Source organism: Westerdykella ornata (assembly GCF_010094085.1).
Source record: "Westerdykella ornata strain CBS 379.55 unplaced genomic scaffold EI97scaffold_7, whole genome shotgun sequence".
In the NCBI taxonomy this organism is placed as follows: domain Eukaryota; kingdom Fungi; phylum Ascomycota; class Dothideomycetes; order Pleosporales; family Sporormiaceae; genus Westerdykella; species Westerdykella ornata.
This window is the reverse complement of record NW_022986857.1, coordinates 3,841-21,563: the sequence shown is the minus strand read 5'-3', so window position 1 is coordinate 21,563 and position 17,723 is coordinate 3,841. Positions and strand designations below refer to the sequence as shown.

The following is a 17,723-nucleotide window of genomic DNA, read 5'->3' as shown; positions in this document are numbered from 1 at the left end:
TCTATTTATCTCCTATAGCCGGCTTTATCGTGATCCACTTTAGCTCTTCCTCCTTGAAAAGACCTCTTATCAAACTGCTCGCTGGACTAAACAGGAGTGCAGATGCATACGTCTGAAGTGGACTCTTCTCTATTGCCCACTTGTGGTACATGATGAATCGGCGCGCATCTTGAACTACCTGGAGCGATGCATATGCGTCTGCTCTGCCCTAGGTTATATTAGCATGGCTTACATAGATAGCATTGCCAATTTAAGGATTACCTGGAGTAGAGCCTCAAGTTTCGTCATTGCGATTACACCTTCCGGCATGCTCTTTTAAAGGCTAAGGGCCTCTAGCCAGTAGAGGTATCTTTTCCGTACAAAAGTGTGAATAGCGCCTTCATCGTGCAGCTCAACCCTATGATTTGCAGAAGAGCAGGGATTCCAATCACAGAGGTGATCGACCCAGTAGATACACGAATAACGTAATGGCGTCAAAGGATCAGGGGCTGGCGGTTCTACCTGCTCGGCAGGGTACCCTAGCGCACCTAAGCTGTACATGTCTCATCGGAGCGTCTTGGACATGACTTGGAGCGATCTCGAGAACACTGTATGGTGGGCTTCCTCTGCCTCGCAGTATGGCTGTGGCACTGTTGACCCGCGAGTCTGTGGCCTGGCAAAAGAAGAAGGTTAGAAGATGTGTCTTAGCTATCGATTTCTCCAGCTCGTTGACAATACCGCAGAGCAGCATCGTCTTGCCCTTGCCGGGATCGCCCTTGATCCATAATAGTCAGCTTTGCTCGTCATTACGCCATCGTTGGAAGTCGGAGTTTTTGAGGATCCAGGGGTACGAGTCCTTTAGCAACCCACTCTTAGTGTCTTCAATGCGCTTCTTGTCATCCCGGGGATCGGTGAGGCGTAAGTCTTGCGTACATTTCTCCAGCTTGTCAATCTCGTCCATAAGCCGTTTGAATGCCCTCGCCGTCCCTTCGCCATAGATAGGCGATATGTAGATGTTGAAAATACCGAGCAATGAGTACGCCTTATCTTCTTCTAGTTTAGTGTGCCGGCTTTCTATCCACGATAATCGCTCGTTGATGCTGAACTGAGATAAAGGTGCTCCTTGAAGTGCTAACTTGGGAATACCCGTTATCTCGTGAATTTGCTGACTTAGAGAACTTTTGTCACCAAGTCACTTGCCTTCCCAGGAGAAGAATTTGACTGAACTTGGAGCGAGAAGCTCTTGGAGCGTCCATCCCCGAGTGAACCATCTGCTGACTCGAAAAGCTGGCTCCCAAGGAAATTCGGAGGGTTCATCGCTTGCTTTCCGCTTAGCCGTCGAAACATCTGATAGGTAGACGTAGCATATCACCGCATTGTGATACCAGCGAAACATGGAGTTGATAGCGTGCGAGAGTTCGGCTTTGTTTGCCTTGTTGATGCAAACTCAACCTATACTTGCGACAACATCGACTTTGTTGAACCGCTTACGCCACTTGTAATTTTTATTGCTTAGCTTATTTTTCAGATCATGTATGATACCTTCCTCCAATTTTTGAAACAACCTATTTCTAGAAACTTTGGTGGATGCATATCTCTGCGGCCAGACTGCTCAGCCTCGGGGGTCCGAAAATGACCCCCTCCCCCACCCCCCCTTTAACTTGTCAGCAATGGATGAGCATGGACTCCTTACTGTAGCTATAAATGACTGCCTTCCCACTCAAATAGTCCTTGGTGTTCTTGGTACTCCTCTCAAACTATCACAGCTATGGACGCGTATCTTGAAAGCCTCGTTTCTTTAAAACGACTGTCTAATGCTAGACGCCCTGAATCACAGACTAATGAAAGGTTGATAGAAGAGAGTCTTGCGAAAGTTCAAAAATACTTGGCCACTCCAGTCGAAGAAGATATTCTTGTCGAAGATGAGAGTAAAGCCCATCGTCAATGGCTTATGAGAACTTGGAATGAGTGAGCAAAACCATACTCCAGGAAGCTATTGGAGACTAATACATTATTTAAGGTTCTTTAATGCATGCAATATGAACCCGAATTCGATTTGGCAGGGGCTTTGCCTTGGAGATCCTGTAGCAATTGTATAGAGCAAGGCCTACCTCTCGGATCATCTCGAAAGATCCATAAGAAGAGTCATGGTTCTTGGCCCAGAAGAGTATGAAGAAAAGAGAATGCTTAACAGTGCAAGCACAGTCCTTGCCGCATGGTGTGCCTTGATCAAAGAAGCTGACCTTATGGTTTTAAGGGACAAGAGGCAGGAAGAGCCGACTTCAGACGATAAATCGAGGCTTCGATTTCGCAACTACAATGCCAAACCACCTTCTTCATCCATTAGTGTTTTTGAAATCTCTAAAGTAAGTACTACACTCTCACAAATGTCGAGATCCTCATTGCTTAATTTCTTGAAAGTGGGTTTGGTCTAACCTGGCAGCGGAACATGGCCTCTCAAAGGAAATCACATTTGAGAAGCTGGAAGCAACAGCTGAAGATGCTATCATCATTCTTCGAACTCTATGGGAGCGTGCAGCCGAGTTAGAAATCGATATGAAAATGCGGATTGCGTTTCATGCCAATGTTCTCCTCTCAGCGATGGGTGGCTTCCAGCCTAGTACTCTCGGAAAGGTTCGCTACAGAGATATTCTACTCTCTGTGATGCGAAATCCAGCAGATACCAAGATGCTGAAGCATGCTTCAACTATCACAATCCTGAGGAACAAGCTTAAGAATTCGCTTCATATCAAGAGTAAATGGTAAGTTGAAATGTTTCTGCTCGGGATCAAGGCTCACTCGACTTGGTTTAGTCTTAAGTTTTCTGCTTTCTTTGTACCATTTCCGCTTGTATACCTCAGTCATCTTATTGTTGCGTGCGCTATACAAGATGATGCATTTGAGGCTAGTTACACAAATGCGGATGAGTTCTTGAATATGCCAGCGCTCGGCAATGTTGACTATATTGAGTTGCCATGGAAAGAGAAGAAACTGGACGACTTCATCTTCTAGCTCTCGTATCGAAGATTCAATGAGATATGGCACAAAGTATGCATCGCAGCAGGCTTTCGAAAAGTGCCCCATCTCTATTCGCTTCGAGTTGGTGTAGGTGCAAGGTTGGATAAAAATCGTAAGTTGCTAGCATCATTTATCATTCATGTATCTAGTTGACTAACCTTTATCTTAGCCCTTTTCTCTTCTGATCTTCGCAATTGGATTATGAGCCACATGAATACGATGTTTGAAGCTCAATATCAGACATCGCAGCTTCAAGAGAACCTTTTACAAGCTGCTTTTGGTCAACCCACTAGGTGCGATAACACTCATCTCTTCGCATTCCTTCGAAACATGTCGCTTTCTCGAGACAAAGATACTCCTATAGACCTAAACCCCGATGACTGGCTTCAATTCCACCAACGTAGAGATGTGACTAAGTTGCAGGATGTTCTACGCACCGTTCAAGCGTCCAGAGATCAGGTTGATAAAGATCATGCCTTCTACGAAAACAGTAACAACAACAATGACCAAAAGGAATTGGGTGCTTTGACAGAGCTCCTTCGATTACTGCACTCAAGACTTCGAGCTCTACGTTGTACATAGGGCAAGTTGAAGTTGACAGATATATGACAGCAATACTTTAAAGAAGCAGATCAGGCCCGAGCACTAGGAAAAGAACCACCACGGACCAAGAGAATTGTTTCCAACATGACCGCCGGAATATGTGCGCTTAAAAGCAATTCCTAAACAGCAGATCAAATCTTCCAGCACTTCATCCGCAAATGGAACATTTCGCAGGATGACGAAGATCCAGGACGGTTCATAGATCTTCTTATCGTATACAGCAGAGGATCTTCGAAAGCAGAGCTTGATCTCTGGGAGAATGAGTACGAGAGTCAGGAAGAGTACAACGAAGACAATGAGGATGAAGATGATGATGACGACTATGATATTGATGAATGTGGTGACCAGGAATGCAGCGAAAGCAATGATAGTGAGAACATAGCATATAAAGAGATGGAGGAGAACTGGAAATACGTTATATGTGACCTCAACTTCAGCAGTCACAAAACTCTCACGAGTCATTTTGAAAGATATAAGAGAGCACAATACTTCAACATCAAGAAGCCATGTCGATGTTCCGCCTGTCGGAAGGACAAGACGAAGAAAAAGAACAACTGTTTAGTCGAATCAGGCCTGCTTGCTTGGTTCAATCATCTCGAAAGATTTCATGGTCCATACTTTCTTCCTTATACTCCATCAGATTTGAAGGATCCAGCGAGATACCCATGTCCTTTCTCGTTTGTACAAGCAAGTCAAAGGACAAGCTCTTCAATGCTCGTGGTCTCAACGTTCACATTACCAAAGCTTACAAAGCTGAACTGGATGAAAAAACAAAGAATAGGTTCAAGACAACAGTTCGATGCCATCAATGTTGTTCTTGTAAACGATGCATCTCCCAAGGAGTTGGACAGAAAGTCTTAGTGGAAAGTGTCGCCAACTGGAAAAGCCATTTCGATATATTTCATGCTGATGAGAAGCGAACTGTATATCAGTGCTTTATCTGTCAAGATAGAATTCGCACTGCTCAAGGCCTCAAGTCGCATTTCTCGAACTTACACGAAAGAAGAGAAGGATATTTCGCAAAATCATTCTCATGCCTGGAGTGCATTCGGATCGGAAACGTTGATCCACCGACGATCACCGGAAGAAAGGCCTGGCAAGAACATATCGATCAGTGCTATGATGGTGCAGCTAAGGAACACAAGCCGGAAGAACTTGTCGACTCATCAGACACACTTTCACATTATCCCTGCTTAGTCTGTAGGCGCTGCTACCATGGGCGCTCTTACCTGCAAGAGCATCTTAAACTTTCCCACGAGGAGCTCATCAAGAAGACATCTTTGCAATGTCCTCAATGTATACGCCAATTCAGCAACATAAACGCCTAGATTCATCACACTATTCGCGAGCATCAGATATGCGAAAACATGAGAAGTTGCACTGTTGGTAACGTAGTTTACAAGCGAGCTGCGAATACAAGCGAGCTGCGAGCCCCACCAACTTTCTACAACGTATCACCTATCAACTACAATGGCTCCATCAACTACTATTCAATTATCCTACAGCGAAGCTGATATCTCCCTAGCTATCTCAGCTATCAATCGGAATCAGATCCAGAGCGTTAATTGCGCTGCAGCGATGTTTAACATCCCCGAAAGCACGCTTCGTAGCCGACGCGCCGGGAAGCCTGCACGACACGATTGCCAGCCCAACTCAAAGAAGCTTACCAAGCTAGAAGAGGAGGTGATTGTTGCGTATATACTTGACCTAGATTCACGAGGCTTTGTACCTACTCTAGATGTTGTATGAGATATGGCGAATAAGCTGCTCACTGAGTGCGGCACTGGCCATGTTGGCCAGCAGTGGCCTAGGAACTTTGTCAAGCGAACAGACAGCCTTACAACGCGATTTAATCGACCCTACGATCGACAGCGAGCTCTCTGCGAGGATCCTAAGACTATAAGCACCTGGTTTGAGCTTGTAGCGTATACAAAGGCCACCTACGGTATCTGCGATGAAGATATATTCAACTTTGATGAGACTGGCTTTCTGATGGGCAAGATATCCTCCCAGCTAGTTGTTACAGGCTCAGAGAGGCGTGGCCGGCCAAAAGCAATCCAGCCAGGCAATCGGGAATGGGTGACGGTGATCCATGGGATCAACGCTGCTGGGTGGGCAATCCCATCCTTCATTATCTTTGCTGGCCGGTACCACCTCTCTGCCTGGTATGAGGGTGACGATATACCAGGTGATTGGGCTATTAGCCTTAGCGACAATGGCTGGACTAATACTGAGCTTGGTATTAGCTGGCTACAGCACTTTGTCAAGCATACAGCAGGGCATAGAGTAGGCGCATGCCAGCTACTAATTATCGATGGCCACGATAGCCATACCTCGCTCAAATTCCAGGATATTTGCAAGGAGAATAATATATATATTTTCTATATGCCGCCACATTCGTCACACCTCCTACAGCCACTAGACGTTGGCTGCTTCTCGCCATTGAAACGGGCATACGGGCGCCAGGTCGATAGCCTGATACACGATCATATCAACCATATCACCAAGCTTGAGTTCCTACCAGCTTTCCATGCCGCCTATAACCAGTCGATTACAAAGGAGAATATCTATGCAAGCTTTCAAGGCACTGGCCTAGTCCCACATAATCCGGAGGTAGTAATCTCAAAGCTTGATGTAAAGCTCCGTACGCCGTCGCCAGTACCTCTACTAGAGGCTGTATGGGAGACCAAAACACCAAGCAACGCACGCGAACTAGAGGCTCAATCAACATTGATTCGCGATCGGATTCGTGCACATAAGAGCTCATCACCTGCTTCTATTATCGAGAGGGTTAATCAGCTAGAGAAAGGCTCTTCTAGAGCGATGCATCAGATTGCGCTTATGCGTGAGCGAATCTTGAGCCTTGAGAGAGCAAATGAGGCCACAACAAAATGCCAAAAGCATAAAAAGAAGCGAATCCAGAAGCAGGGGACTCTAACAAAGGCAGAGGGAGAGGACATTATCGCTCAAAAGGCTGTTGAGCAGCAATTAGAGGGAGAAACGCGGCAAAGCAAAGCGCGATCAGGTGTAAGCCGGCAGGCTTCAGCATGCTGCACGCGCTATAGAGAGCCTGGGCACAACTCACGTACATGTAAGAAGGCTTCTACAGAGACTACTTGATATATTGTAGCGATTGTATTGATAGAAAATTGATGTGTTGTGATTCTATATACTACAAAAGGCTCGGAGACTTGGTGGAGCTCGCAGCTCGCTTGTATTCGCAGCTCACTTGTAAACTACATTAGTCACAATAATGCAACCGTTATGATTACCCATCCAAAAGATGATACAGAAACCACGGACGAAATCAAGTTAGATGAGATAGCAGTGCTGCAACAAGACCAGCTGGATGAAAGTGCACACAATTTCGAAGAGTTTAGAAAACAACGCAAGAGAAAGAGGAATCTGCTAGATGATATGTTACTGAGCGATGGGAATAAGCTTCTTCCTAACCAACGACTCCGATGCACCATTCCTGAGTCCAATACTGGATCTTACTATGTCCAGGATAATATCCCTATAGATCCTGATCTGATGAAATGGAGCAAATCAGTCACGATGGAATGTATGTAACTTAATAGAGCGAGCAAGCCTGACTCAATATTCAACAATGTACATCAGAGTGTCTATGTTGTGATACTTGGAGCTAATCTACTGCACTGAATACTAAGAAAAACTGAGAGTTACTACTTTATGTGGCCTTTCTTTTCTTCCTTGAGATAGACACTGCAGGTGTTCGCCTGATGGGCAATGGGTAATGATTTTTCTAAGGGATCTAGTCAGCATTTCACTATGTTTATTGTGAAGAATGACTCACAATCTCTTTGGAGGACAGAGGCCAACCTCTGCAATTTGCTGCTACGTATTCCCAGAGTTTACCTCACCGTATCAACAAATATATGTCCGCATTATAATCGACGACTACATCGTCACATTTTTAAAACAAAGTTTGTAGGCGCTTTGAGAAATTCTCATTGGTTCGATCACGCTTAGGCTTCGTGATTTTTGGCGGCTTTCATCGACATATCTGCTCTTAAGATAAACCTTGCTAGGAAATTGCTGAACTTGTTTAATGAACGAATTGGTCCAATGGATAGAATCCATGTTTAAGTTACCTTTTTTCAATACCTAGAAGGGTCCAGAACTGGATCTCCTTTTTTAGCCCAGAAATAGTGAGCCTTGTTACAAAGTCCGGAATCGGTCTTCAAGTCACGTGTACGATGTGCCTGTTGAGCTCTCATCATCACGTGACCACATCCATCATTGCTCAGTGCCCAGTTCAGGTTCAACTCAGGCCTGCTCAGGTCTGCTCAGGTTTGCTCAGGATTACTCAGGCCCTGCTCACCCTGGCAGGACATATCACGGCTCATCTGACGAAAATCTGGAAGCTTTTAACGAGGGCTTCCAAACCTGTCCCTGGGGTCGAAAACAGGTCACCCTACCCACTCCCACAAGTTATAGCCATCCCTGAAGGCATAGCAGCGCTCCTTTATATAAGAAATGCTAGGGTTATGCATATGCGTATAAATAGCATTGCCAGGCACACATCGATGACATGGAGATTCCTTTCCATTGCGATCCGGTTACCTTCCGGTGTGGCCTTACTTGTGCTGGGTATTGCCCGGGCTGTCTTGGGAATACGCGACTTTCAGCATCCGAGCGAATGCACCATTTTAAGCATTTGTCCAACTGGAAACAACATTTATCTCAATGTATTCTAGACTATATTAATGGTCTATCTGGACAGAGTTCTATCCTATGCCCATATCTCGGATGTGCTGTGGCGCTCGATTCTGAGACATCTCTGTGGCATCATCTCAGGAATTACCACAGTACTTATAAGCCCAACATTGTGACAAAGCACAGAAGTCAGCCAGAAGAAAGCGAGGATAAAGAAGCTCAAATACTGGGTACCACTCCGAAATGGCGTCGACTGTATACCATAGCGCAGGATAGCACCCATATGGTGTCAGCCTCTCAATAAGCAGCCATGTATCACTGTCCGGAGGGCAGTACAGACTATGAGTTCGAGCCCTACTTCTACATGGGTTTTAGCCCAACGCCAACGACCGTTATCGAGACAGCACCACCATCTACCATGTCTGCTTCATGTTGCAGCAGTGTCTATGAGAGCTTCTGGGATGGGCAGGATAACTGTCCTAGCATCAACACTTCACTTTCGTCTCAGACAGACCACGCTTTTGAAGAGGTCAATGACTATGGCGAAAATTGGTTGTCACCCTGGACAGCTGAATCGGAACCTACTATCTTTAGCCAATCAGAAGATACCGAACATGATAGCTTGAACCTGCATAGTATTTCTTCTGGAGATTTACAACTGAAAGACTATAGTTTGTCTTATCCTGGGATGCTGCCGTCGTTGTGCATCGACCCAAGGGAGACAATTGATCCGATGATTTTATCCCTAGACATCAACTCTATCGATAATAGTCGAGAAATCCCATTGGCATCAAGAGCGAAATCTGTAGGAAAGGAGAATTTCCAGGAGGCTGTGGAAATTGGAACTAATCTGCTACTCAAAAAGTTAGCTATTCCAGTTGACTATGGAGATGGCCCTCAATGTGAAAGCATTGACGAGAGGTTATTATCCAAGCTCCAGCATAACGAGGACGTTCCGGTACTCCATCCGCAGTCGGGGCTAACATCTCCAACTGAAATGGATGAATGCGATGAATATAAGGTAGAGGAGATCCTCGAGGCCCATGTCTATCATGGAAGGCTACGGTATTGTATTAAATGGCTTGGATTCGAGGATGATCCTGAGTGGTACGATGCATCCAACTTCAAAAATAGCCCGTACAAGCTCCGTGATTTCCACATAGCCAATCCTACCCGCCCAGGACCTCCAAAAAGGCTGTATGAGTGGATAGAGTGCTGGGATGAGGACAGAGATTTGGATGAGCATCCTGACGATAACAAGCCTGAGAGATCGTGCAGGAGGGATAGAATGTCCTGAGGATAGCTGGCGGGCATTTTCTACGAGGTAACATGGGAGATGAGGAGCGGGGGCGAAGTAGAGATAAGGAGGGAGAAGTAGAGGTACGGAGAGCGTGGGTGAGGTGGAGGCAAGGTATGCAGATAAAGCAGACGACCAGACCAGAGGACACCGGCGATGTGAGCTAAGCAGGAAGCGAAGATGGATACTTAGACTTGTAATGACGGCATGAATGTAGATGTAAGCCATAGATAAAGCCACAGGAAAGTCTCCATGGAGGGCGTTTACGATGCCCGCCAAGCCCAGGTCGGCGTTGGCCACTCTACCATGGTTATTTTCAATGCACGGCTACTTTAGAGTCGCCCACCGCCTGGCGCATGTCCCCACCTGGTGCCTGAAAATCAACATGTTCATGAGAATCGTTTTGAGGCTATTGAGCCATGCACAATAGCTATTATTACAAGATTTTTTAGAGTAATAACAAGCATAGTTATTATATTGTTTTGGCTTATTCAGATTATGTGACAAGGTATTTGGGGTGGTGTATTGTGCGACCAGAGTGAGATGTAGGAACAGCATCATTCTCTACCTCGATAGGATCCTGAGCAGCTGTCGGAGGAGCTGCTGCTAGAGAAGGCTGGAGGCTCTTTCTCTTACCTCTTTGGGATACCTTGAGGTCGTTTTAGAGTTGAGTTTTGAGCTCCTAGGCTATACGCTTCTCCTCGTGAGTAGCAGCTTTTTCAGCTGCCTCACACTCACACTTCTCTTTTGCAACAGCTCTGTTGAGACGACGTTCTTCAAACATCTGAGCTTTAGCAGCCTTCTTCTCTTCTCTAAGCCTTATGGCCATGTGTCAGATGGTAAACCAGTTTATGGATATCCCATCTGGGACTGGAGAGGAGGACTGGGAGAAACTGTCTGTACTGGTACTGTCTGAGGACATGTGGCTAGTGATTCTGCAGTGGCTAGTGCCCTGCATAGCCTTGGTGCCCAGAGAAGGAACATCAAAACCGGTGTCAGGCCCCAGCCTCACACAGACAAGGATACACCTGAATACAATCAGTCAACCCATCTTCAATCTTTCTGTCACCGTGACATCTTCAGATACCATCAAATCTGACACCATACTTTTCTGATGTTGTACAAGCTGATTATCCCGGTCCTTCTGTTCCTGATGAAGCCACATGTCACTCACTTTTTGAGGTGACCAGAAGACTGCTCCACCATTGTATTCAGGTGGTGCCTCAAGTAGCAGGGCCTTGCCATGCTGCCTACGCTTCTGCTCATTGACTAGAGCCTCTCTGAGTTGATTGATCTCATGTTGTAGCAGTGTGTTCTTTACTGAAATTGTATGGATCGTACAGCTGAGCTTCTTTGTGTTAGAGTCTTGCAAATTGTCTACTGCTTGCTGGAGTAATCGTTCAATCTTTCTCCAATCTGAAGCGCTAAGTACTGATGATGAGGAGCTGCTTGAACTAGGCCGTACGCTCTCTAGTGGTGGTTTAAAGCGCTTGAGTATCGCGTTAGGGTTGAGCGGGCTGATGCCAGTTGTTTCGAAAGCTTTGCATACAAGTGTAGGATTCTTAAAGGAGGAGGACCAGGCAGTATAGAAGAGTGTAAAGAAGTTACGTTTTGTGATAGATATGAGGCCTTGATCTCTATCTATAAGTGCCGTAAGCTCTGCTTTGTACGAAGCTGCAAGTGGAGAAAACATAATAATGTCAAGCGGCTGGAGCGTATGAGTACTGTGAGGCGGATATACAGCTAGGAGAATCTTGTTCTCATCGTAGTACTGTATAAAATCTATTGTAACATGTGATCCGTGGCCATCGAGTATCAGGAGCCATCATGATGAGCATGCCTTTGCCTTTATCTCACGATCGAATACCTGCTTAAGCCATGCTAGCCCTATATCATTACTCATCCATCCAGTAGGTAAGGCTGTAAAGAAAGCCTGATGTTTTGATGCCTCAAAATCCTGCAGCCATGTATTCTAGATGTTGCCGCTAACAGCTTGATAGATCAGCGCTGGCGAAAGTGCAGAGCCATCAGTGCAGATGCAAGCTATAGTAGTAATCCACTCCCAATTGCCATCCTGTATGATATGCTTCAGCTTTCCTGACTCGTACATGCTGCATGTGAACACATGCTTGGTTTTAGATAGCAGTCCAATTAAGAAGCCTTTTTCATCCATATTGTATATATGTCGACTGTCGATATCGTATTGCTCGATTTTGCGCTTGAGAAGCTCGAAGTACAGCGTATATTTAAAGGCAGAGTCGGCTTTGTAACGATTGCGATCAAGGCCTGATGCCCAGTATGAGACAATCTCGCTGCTGTATCGGGCAACAAAGCGATCAACCCAGTTTTTGCTGCATGGTTTTTGGGCTATTTGGGACGCAAAATTTCGTATCATAGGTCGAGAAGGAGGGAGGCCACGTTCGCAAAGGTTGTTTATATACTTTATAAGCTGCTTCTTCTGCATAGTGTTGAGTACCCTGTCATTCTGTACCTTGGAGGCACAGATCCCTTGTACACCTCGATGGCACCGCGACAGTGTTGTCTAGTTGCATCCATACAATTTCACATAATCTGAATAGTTAAAAGATTCTCCAGGTTCTAGCAAATTCAAAGCTTCAAGAGCTGCCTCGATACCTGCCATGGTGGATGAGATAGAATGGTTTGAAGTTTGGATGAAAAATGGTATTTGCGGGTGCCAGGTAGGGATGTGCGCCAGGCGGTGAGCGACTCTACCGATAATGTACGCTGCTAAAGTAGTCTTAGCGCTTTACGTTACCTCCCTCTTCATGGCGAACACCTGTGTCCTAAAAGAAATGATGGATGCTTCACATATTTAATGACATAAACTAACATTATTATTTCTTGGAAATAAATTCAGCCTCACCGTAGCCTGAAAATATCGCACACGTCGTTGCCATCCAAAATGTCAGTAATAGCCTCACCATCCATTATTCCATGCACATAACTGATAGCCCAGTTAGTAATCAAAATAGTATGCAGTGATGTGGCAGCTCACCATTCCCCAACCATCGTATAGAAATCTTGACTTTGGTTATCAATACACCTTAGTATGTAGGGCACCTCTCCGCCTAGCAATACGCAGATCAGGTCCCCTTCAGAAGCGGTCGGTAGCAGTAAGCAAAAGTGACCCTTCCTAGTTATACAAAATCTTCGTCCATTCAAGCAAAGTTGTCGATTCTCCATAGCTTGCAACAACTCTTGCTCCTCCTTCGCGTTTTTGGGTAGGATGTATTGTATTTCTAATGGGAGTCGCTGTGCTGGGTTCCATCCAGCATTTTCCTTAAAATGAAGCCCTTCGATCTGCTGGTCGGTCAAAATTATTCTCCAAAAGGCATCCTCTCTAGAAATACGCGAATTATACGTTCCAGATTGGGTATTCATTGCCATTTTTTTCCAGTGGGAAAAGATCGAGCTAGTTGTGTGGCCAGCAAGAACGACATCATCTCCAAAGGGAAAGATACATCTGCATTGGCTGACTGTGAGGACGGTCCCTGGGTCTCCACGAGCGGCTGGATCTCCGAGGCCTGCACTGCAACTGTGTGAGATAAGGGAGAATGGCTGGGTAGGTGGGGATCTATTTCAAGCTATCCAAAAGTGGAGAGCAAAGGGTTGCTTCCACCGCGCAATCTATATATGCTGAGTGTGTATGTTAAGCGAGCGGTTGGCTTGGCAGAAGGCCGATGCAGAAAAGATGGAAGAGCTATGTGACTTGAGCTATGTGACTGATCAAGGCAACCACACAACCAAGTGGTTCAGCCGAGCAGAGTCTTGAGCCGTCACACTGACTACGTCAAACGAACAGCCTCGGAGAATCAGCGTACGATGATCGTCACTAAACTGAATAGTAGACAATGATCTTGACTGGTCTGGTCCAGCTATCAAAAATGCTCGCTGCAACTCTCCTCGAACCGGGTCAGATAAAAAAGAGGAGATTGGTATTATAGCTCTCGGACCAAAATCGGGAACCCAAGAAGGAAGACATAGCTTCTTCGGCTCGTAGCACTCTCCAGTCATCCAACGAAACCAGTCTAGACCTTCATCTTCTAACAGGCTGTGAAGGTCCCACAGATAATGGTATATCCTCTAGGGATCTTGGTTGGTTCTCGGGAATGAATGATAGAGTTCCTTGCACAGTGTGGTTGATATCAAGATGGTAAGTGGTATTCTTCCGAAAAGGATATCAGATTGAAAACCAAGTGTACTAAGAAGTACTGATTGACATTGAACATGAAGAGCTATAAGAGCTCATCATCTACTGTTATATACACAAGGTTGCTCTGCTTGATCTCACTGCTCTGTGAGATCATCGAGATCACTGAGAGCATTCTGCATATCCTGCTCTCACTGCTCTGCTTGCTCTCTGAGATCATGGAGAGCATAGAGAGCACCATGCATGATCACATGACTCCATTGGTCTGTGTTCCTTGGGTGATGCTGAGTGCTCTGTGGTTGCCTTCGCTTAAGTGAGAGCATACCTGGTCAAGTGGGGCTTCATCAGGGTTAGCTCCTGCTGGGTTGTAATACAGACACGAGGAGAAGATTGATACATATGTATCCTCAGATGATATACTGTAGTCGACCTGAATGCCGTGATGACTAAGAAGACCTAAAAGGCTGTATATTTTGTCTTGAGGATCAGTTACCAATCGATATTTGAATGACCAAAGTAGATTTGACAGTTTGAATAACTCATATGCAGAGAAGATGATTCGAAGTGACAGATGCAGTCTCATTAATGCCTCCGAAAAGCCAGAGATGAGCATGCCAAGGTTATGAAGTGCAGTTTTTTGAAGTCTGTTAAACCTGTGATGAGGCACATGTCCAGTATCCATCCATGCTATGGTGAATAAATGGAATGCGGACCAAGGGATATGATGAGAACCGCACACAATGAGGACATCTGGAGTTAGTGCCACTTCTTGGATTATCTACATCCTTTTCCACCAGGGATGAGCGAACAGGTGAACAAGGGACATCATCTTCCGAAGAAACTCATCCCGTTTAAGGTGCGATAGCCAGATGGACTCGGTGTCAACTTCAGCAACCTTGGTCAAGTGTGGAATGAAATCAAGAGCCATCCCACTGTCAAACGTCTCTTCACCAAGCCAAGCAATCACCCGTTCTGCTCTGGTATATATCTTTCCCATTAAAGGCACTTGGATGCTTTTCTCGTCTGCACTGTTTTGGTCGATGCATATCGCATCGATCTAGATGATTCGTGTGCTTCGAGGTTGCCGCAGATGATGCAACGCGTCTCGAAGGTTTGGTCGGATGTGAAAAGGTAAACCATTTAATGATATCCGGCATGCACTCTCTTCATCGCCCCACGTATATAATAAAGCTTCGTATGGCAGTGCCGAGTCTAACTGGTAGTCCTGCAGCCTGCAATGAATATCGGTGCATAGGCTACATCCAGAAATAAGCTCTAGCAATCTGAAAGTATTGGATTGCAGAGGGCTGTATTCGAAACCACGTCGATGCCATTTCTGACTAAGCGACATGTTTACGTGAGGAATTTATCTATAAGGTCCCGAACCCGAATTGAAAAGGCCACTGGTGAGGGTCGTGGTAGCATACAGGAGAAAAGACAGCTGATTAGGAAGATTTCATGAACTCAATGCGTCCTGGGATTGGAAGACTCAGTGCAGTTCAGCTATATATGCAACTAAGCGATGATTCAGCTAGGAGCCTGGTGTCGTATGGATCTTATCCACTCTCCTTATCCGGTGAACCAAGAAGAGTGATCGCCAGATAGCATCTACAGCAAGTCAGCGCCGCATTAGTGTCATTCCATTTGTATATCCTATTTGGAACACCAGGCCGTATATCGCGCATGCTATAATTGAGTGCATATCCTTTACTGGTGGGATGGTCTTATCATTTTGGGCTGGCGGATGTTGGCTAGTGGAACATAGGGGCACTTTGGAAAACGGAGAATTACTGGGGTACAGGGATTGTACGTTGTGCTAGTGTGAGTCTAAAAATATTTTGCTAGGCTGCACAGGTAAATACTATGGTTGCCGGGGTAAGTTTTGTATATTGCCACTTGGGAGCCAGGGTGGCAGCACTGACCATGGAAACCTGGAGAAATCAGTGATATTCTATTTTGTCAGCTCCTATACAATTTATACGGTTAATTAAAATTCCTAGTATCTTACTCTCTTTCGGCCCTTCTCTCTACAATAGAGTCCTCAACACCTACTCACCAAATTGCTGCTCCACCTCATACTCCAGCATGGAAAAATGAGCCTCTGGAGTGCCAAGGATCACCATTTTTAATACCTCCATACATAGTAGATAGAAGATGCCACCCTCGCCCTCCTCGAACAACTCCTCACCTACATACTTTTTACACTAATAGGGATATCTGATTACAAGTTCAAATACTACATCAGTTTGGCCATTCCCTAAAAGAGATATCTAGGATACTGGGGATTATGTACAGGCAGGCACAATATGCAGATTCATGTGAGTGGGTTACACCAAAGAAGCGCCTAGGTCAGCTATCTACACTTATGGAAGAATAAGTTGATGAGATAGAGCTATTCATTGTAAGCTCACAGGTTGGAAGACTGCTCCCTTACCATGAGCTTGCCCAGGTATGTTTTTGTATAGGAATCTGCTTGTTCTAAGGTCTTACATTTTCCAGGTATTCTCCCACTATGGAGCTACAGAATCTAGTATCCGTCACGCCCTCGAACACCATGGTTACTATCGATATATTGCCCGATAGAAGCCCCCACTATCTGAAGCCAACAAGTGCCAGAGACTTCAATTTGCCCAGGCCCATCTATACTGGACTACTGATGACTGGTGGAGAGTTCTATGAAGTGATGAGAGCTGGGTTCAGTCAGGGAGGGACAGAAAACAGTGGGTTACCTGCAAATACGATGAGAAGCTTCACTCTATCTATGTGATTATCAGGCATCAGAGGAAGCATGGGTGGATGTTCTGGGACTCTTTTCACTCAAACGTGAAAGGCTCTAGCCTGTTCTGGGAGAAGGAGTGGGGAACTATTACTGGAGAGGCCTATGCTGCACGGATTCTGCCCATCATGGAAAGCTATATCTGGCACTACTATGGAGGAACCCTTATCTTCATGCAAGATAATGCGCCTGCCCACAAATACTATCTCACTATGCAGGAGCTTGAGCATGCAAAGATTGTTTATATCAGGTGGCCTTCCTACTCACCTGACCTGAATCCTATTGAGACAGTCTGGTGCTAGATGAAGGATTATATTGAGCTCAAAACAGGCCCGAATGGCAACCTCTCCTATCTAGCACTGAGAGCGTTTGTTCAGAAGGCCTGGGAGATTGTTCCATCTCAGCTATTTGAGAATCTAATTCAGTCCATGCCGGCTAGGATGCAAGCCGTAATTGATGCCCAGGATGGCCACACAAAGTACTGAGTACTACAACTCAATTCAACTATCACCAATTTCCTATTTTGGAAGTGTTCTGAGCCTTATCTCTATTAGAAACAGTGCCTTATATTCATCAGAAACAGTGTCTTACAAGTGGGAGATCACATCATTTCGTTTCCATATATTTTAGCTTACAAACCTAATGCTCGGAGCTGAACCTAGGTAATAGAAGCTTCCATGGCCAGTGCTGCCACCCTGGCTCTCCTGAGTGGCAATATACAAAACTTACCCCTACAACCACAGTATATCAGATATTTGCCAAGATAAGAGAGGGGTGTTGTCAGATGAATAGGAGGTGCATGCCTTGTATTTCATCTCGATATTGTTCAATGCACTTCAATGGACTTGCTCTAGATGGATTCTTCTACTCAAAGCTTCCTCTCTTGTAAGCCACTACATTATGTTAATTAGCATTACTGCATACGTCCTCTGTTCGGCATCGAAAGGACATACGTAGAACCAACGCCACTGTTCGTCACGGTATCGAAGCGTCTTGTCAGATTTGATGGTATCTGAAGATGTCACGGTGACAGAAAGGTTGATTGAAGATGGGTTGACTGATTGTATTCAGAGGTATGCTTGTATGGGTGAGGCTGGGGCCTGACACCGGTTTTGATGTTCCTTCTCTGGGCACCAAGGCTGTGCAGGGCACTAGCTACTGCAGAATCACTAGCCACATGTCCTCAGACAGTACCGGTA

At 45.5% G+C, this 17,723-nt stretch overlaps 6 protein-coding genes across 6 annotated transcripts; 3 read left to right on the top strand and 3 right to left on the bottom strand.

Annotated features, from left to right (window-relative positions):
• Nucleotide 1: 1 nt before the first annotated feature.
• On the bottom strand, nt 2-288 carry EI97DRAFT_457323 (uncharacterized protein; the record flags this gene model as incomplete). Its single annotated transcript, XM_033800802.1, has 2 exons — nt 2-208; nt 262-288. The coding sequence occupies 2 exons, from the start codon at nt 286-288 to the stop codon at nt 2-4; spliced, it is 234 nt and encodes a 77-aa protein (XP_033654830.1).
• A 1,838-nt stretch (nt 289-2,126) lies between these two features.
• Nucleotides 2,127-2,991, top strand: EI97DRAFT_441364 (uncharacterized protein; the record flags this gene model as incomplete). Its single annotated transcript, XM_033799695.1, has 3 exons — nt 2,127-2,345; nt 2,401-2,741; nt 2,841-2,991. The coding sequence occupies 3 exons, from the start codon at nt 2,127-2,129 to the stop codon at nt 2,989-2,991; spliced, it is 711 nt and encodes a 236-aa protein (XP_033654829.1).
• Nucleotides 2,992-3,642: 651 nt separating this feature from the next.
• Nucleotides 3,643-4,062, bottom strand: EI97DRAFT_441363 (uncharacterized protein; the record flags this gene model as incomplete). Its single annotated transcript, XM_033799694.1, has 2 exons — nt 3,643-4,004; nt 4,056-4,062. 2 exons carry the CDS (start codon nt 4,060-4,062, stop codon nt 3,643-3,645), a joined length of 369 nt encoding a protein of 122 aa, XP_033654828.1.
• Nucleotides 4,063-8,590: 4,528 nt separating this feature from the next.
• On the top strand, nt 8,591-9,263 carry EI97DRAFT_441362 (uncharacterized protein; the record flags this gene model as incomplete). Its single annotated transcript, XM_033799693.1, has 2 exons — nt 8,591-9,085; nt 9,150-9,263. The coding sequence occupies 2 exons, from the start codon at nt 8,591-8,593 to the stop codon at nt 9,261-9,263; spliced, it is 609 nt and encodes a 202-aa protein (XP_033654827.1).
• Nucleotides 9,264-10,619: 1,356 nt separating this feature from the next.
• EI97DRAFT_374825 (uncharacterized protein) lies at nt 10,620-11,303 on the bottom strand (the record flags this gene model as incomplete). The annotated part of the gene is made up of 1 exon (XM_033795472.1): nt 10,620-11,303. A coding segment is annotated over one exon (684 nt), but the record flags the coding sequence as incomplete, so codon positions are not given.
• Nucleotides 11,304-15,466: 4,163 nt separating this feature from the next.
• On the top strand, nt 15,467-17,009 carry EI97DRAFT_449467 (uncharacterized protein; the record flags this gene model as incomplete). Its single annotated transcript, XM_033800219.1, has 5 exons — nt 15,467-15,554; nt 15,977-16,096; nt 16,127-16,197; nt 16,437-16,763; nt 16,827-17,009. The coding sequence occupies 5 exons, from the start codon at nt 15,467-15,469 to the stop codon at nt 17,007-17,009; spliced, it is 789 nt and encodes a 262-aa protein (XP_033654825.1).
• Between the last annotated feature and the right edge of the window lie 714 nt (nt 17,010-17,723).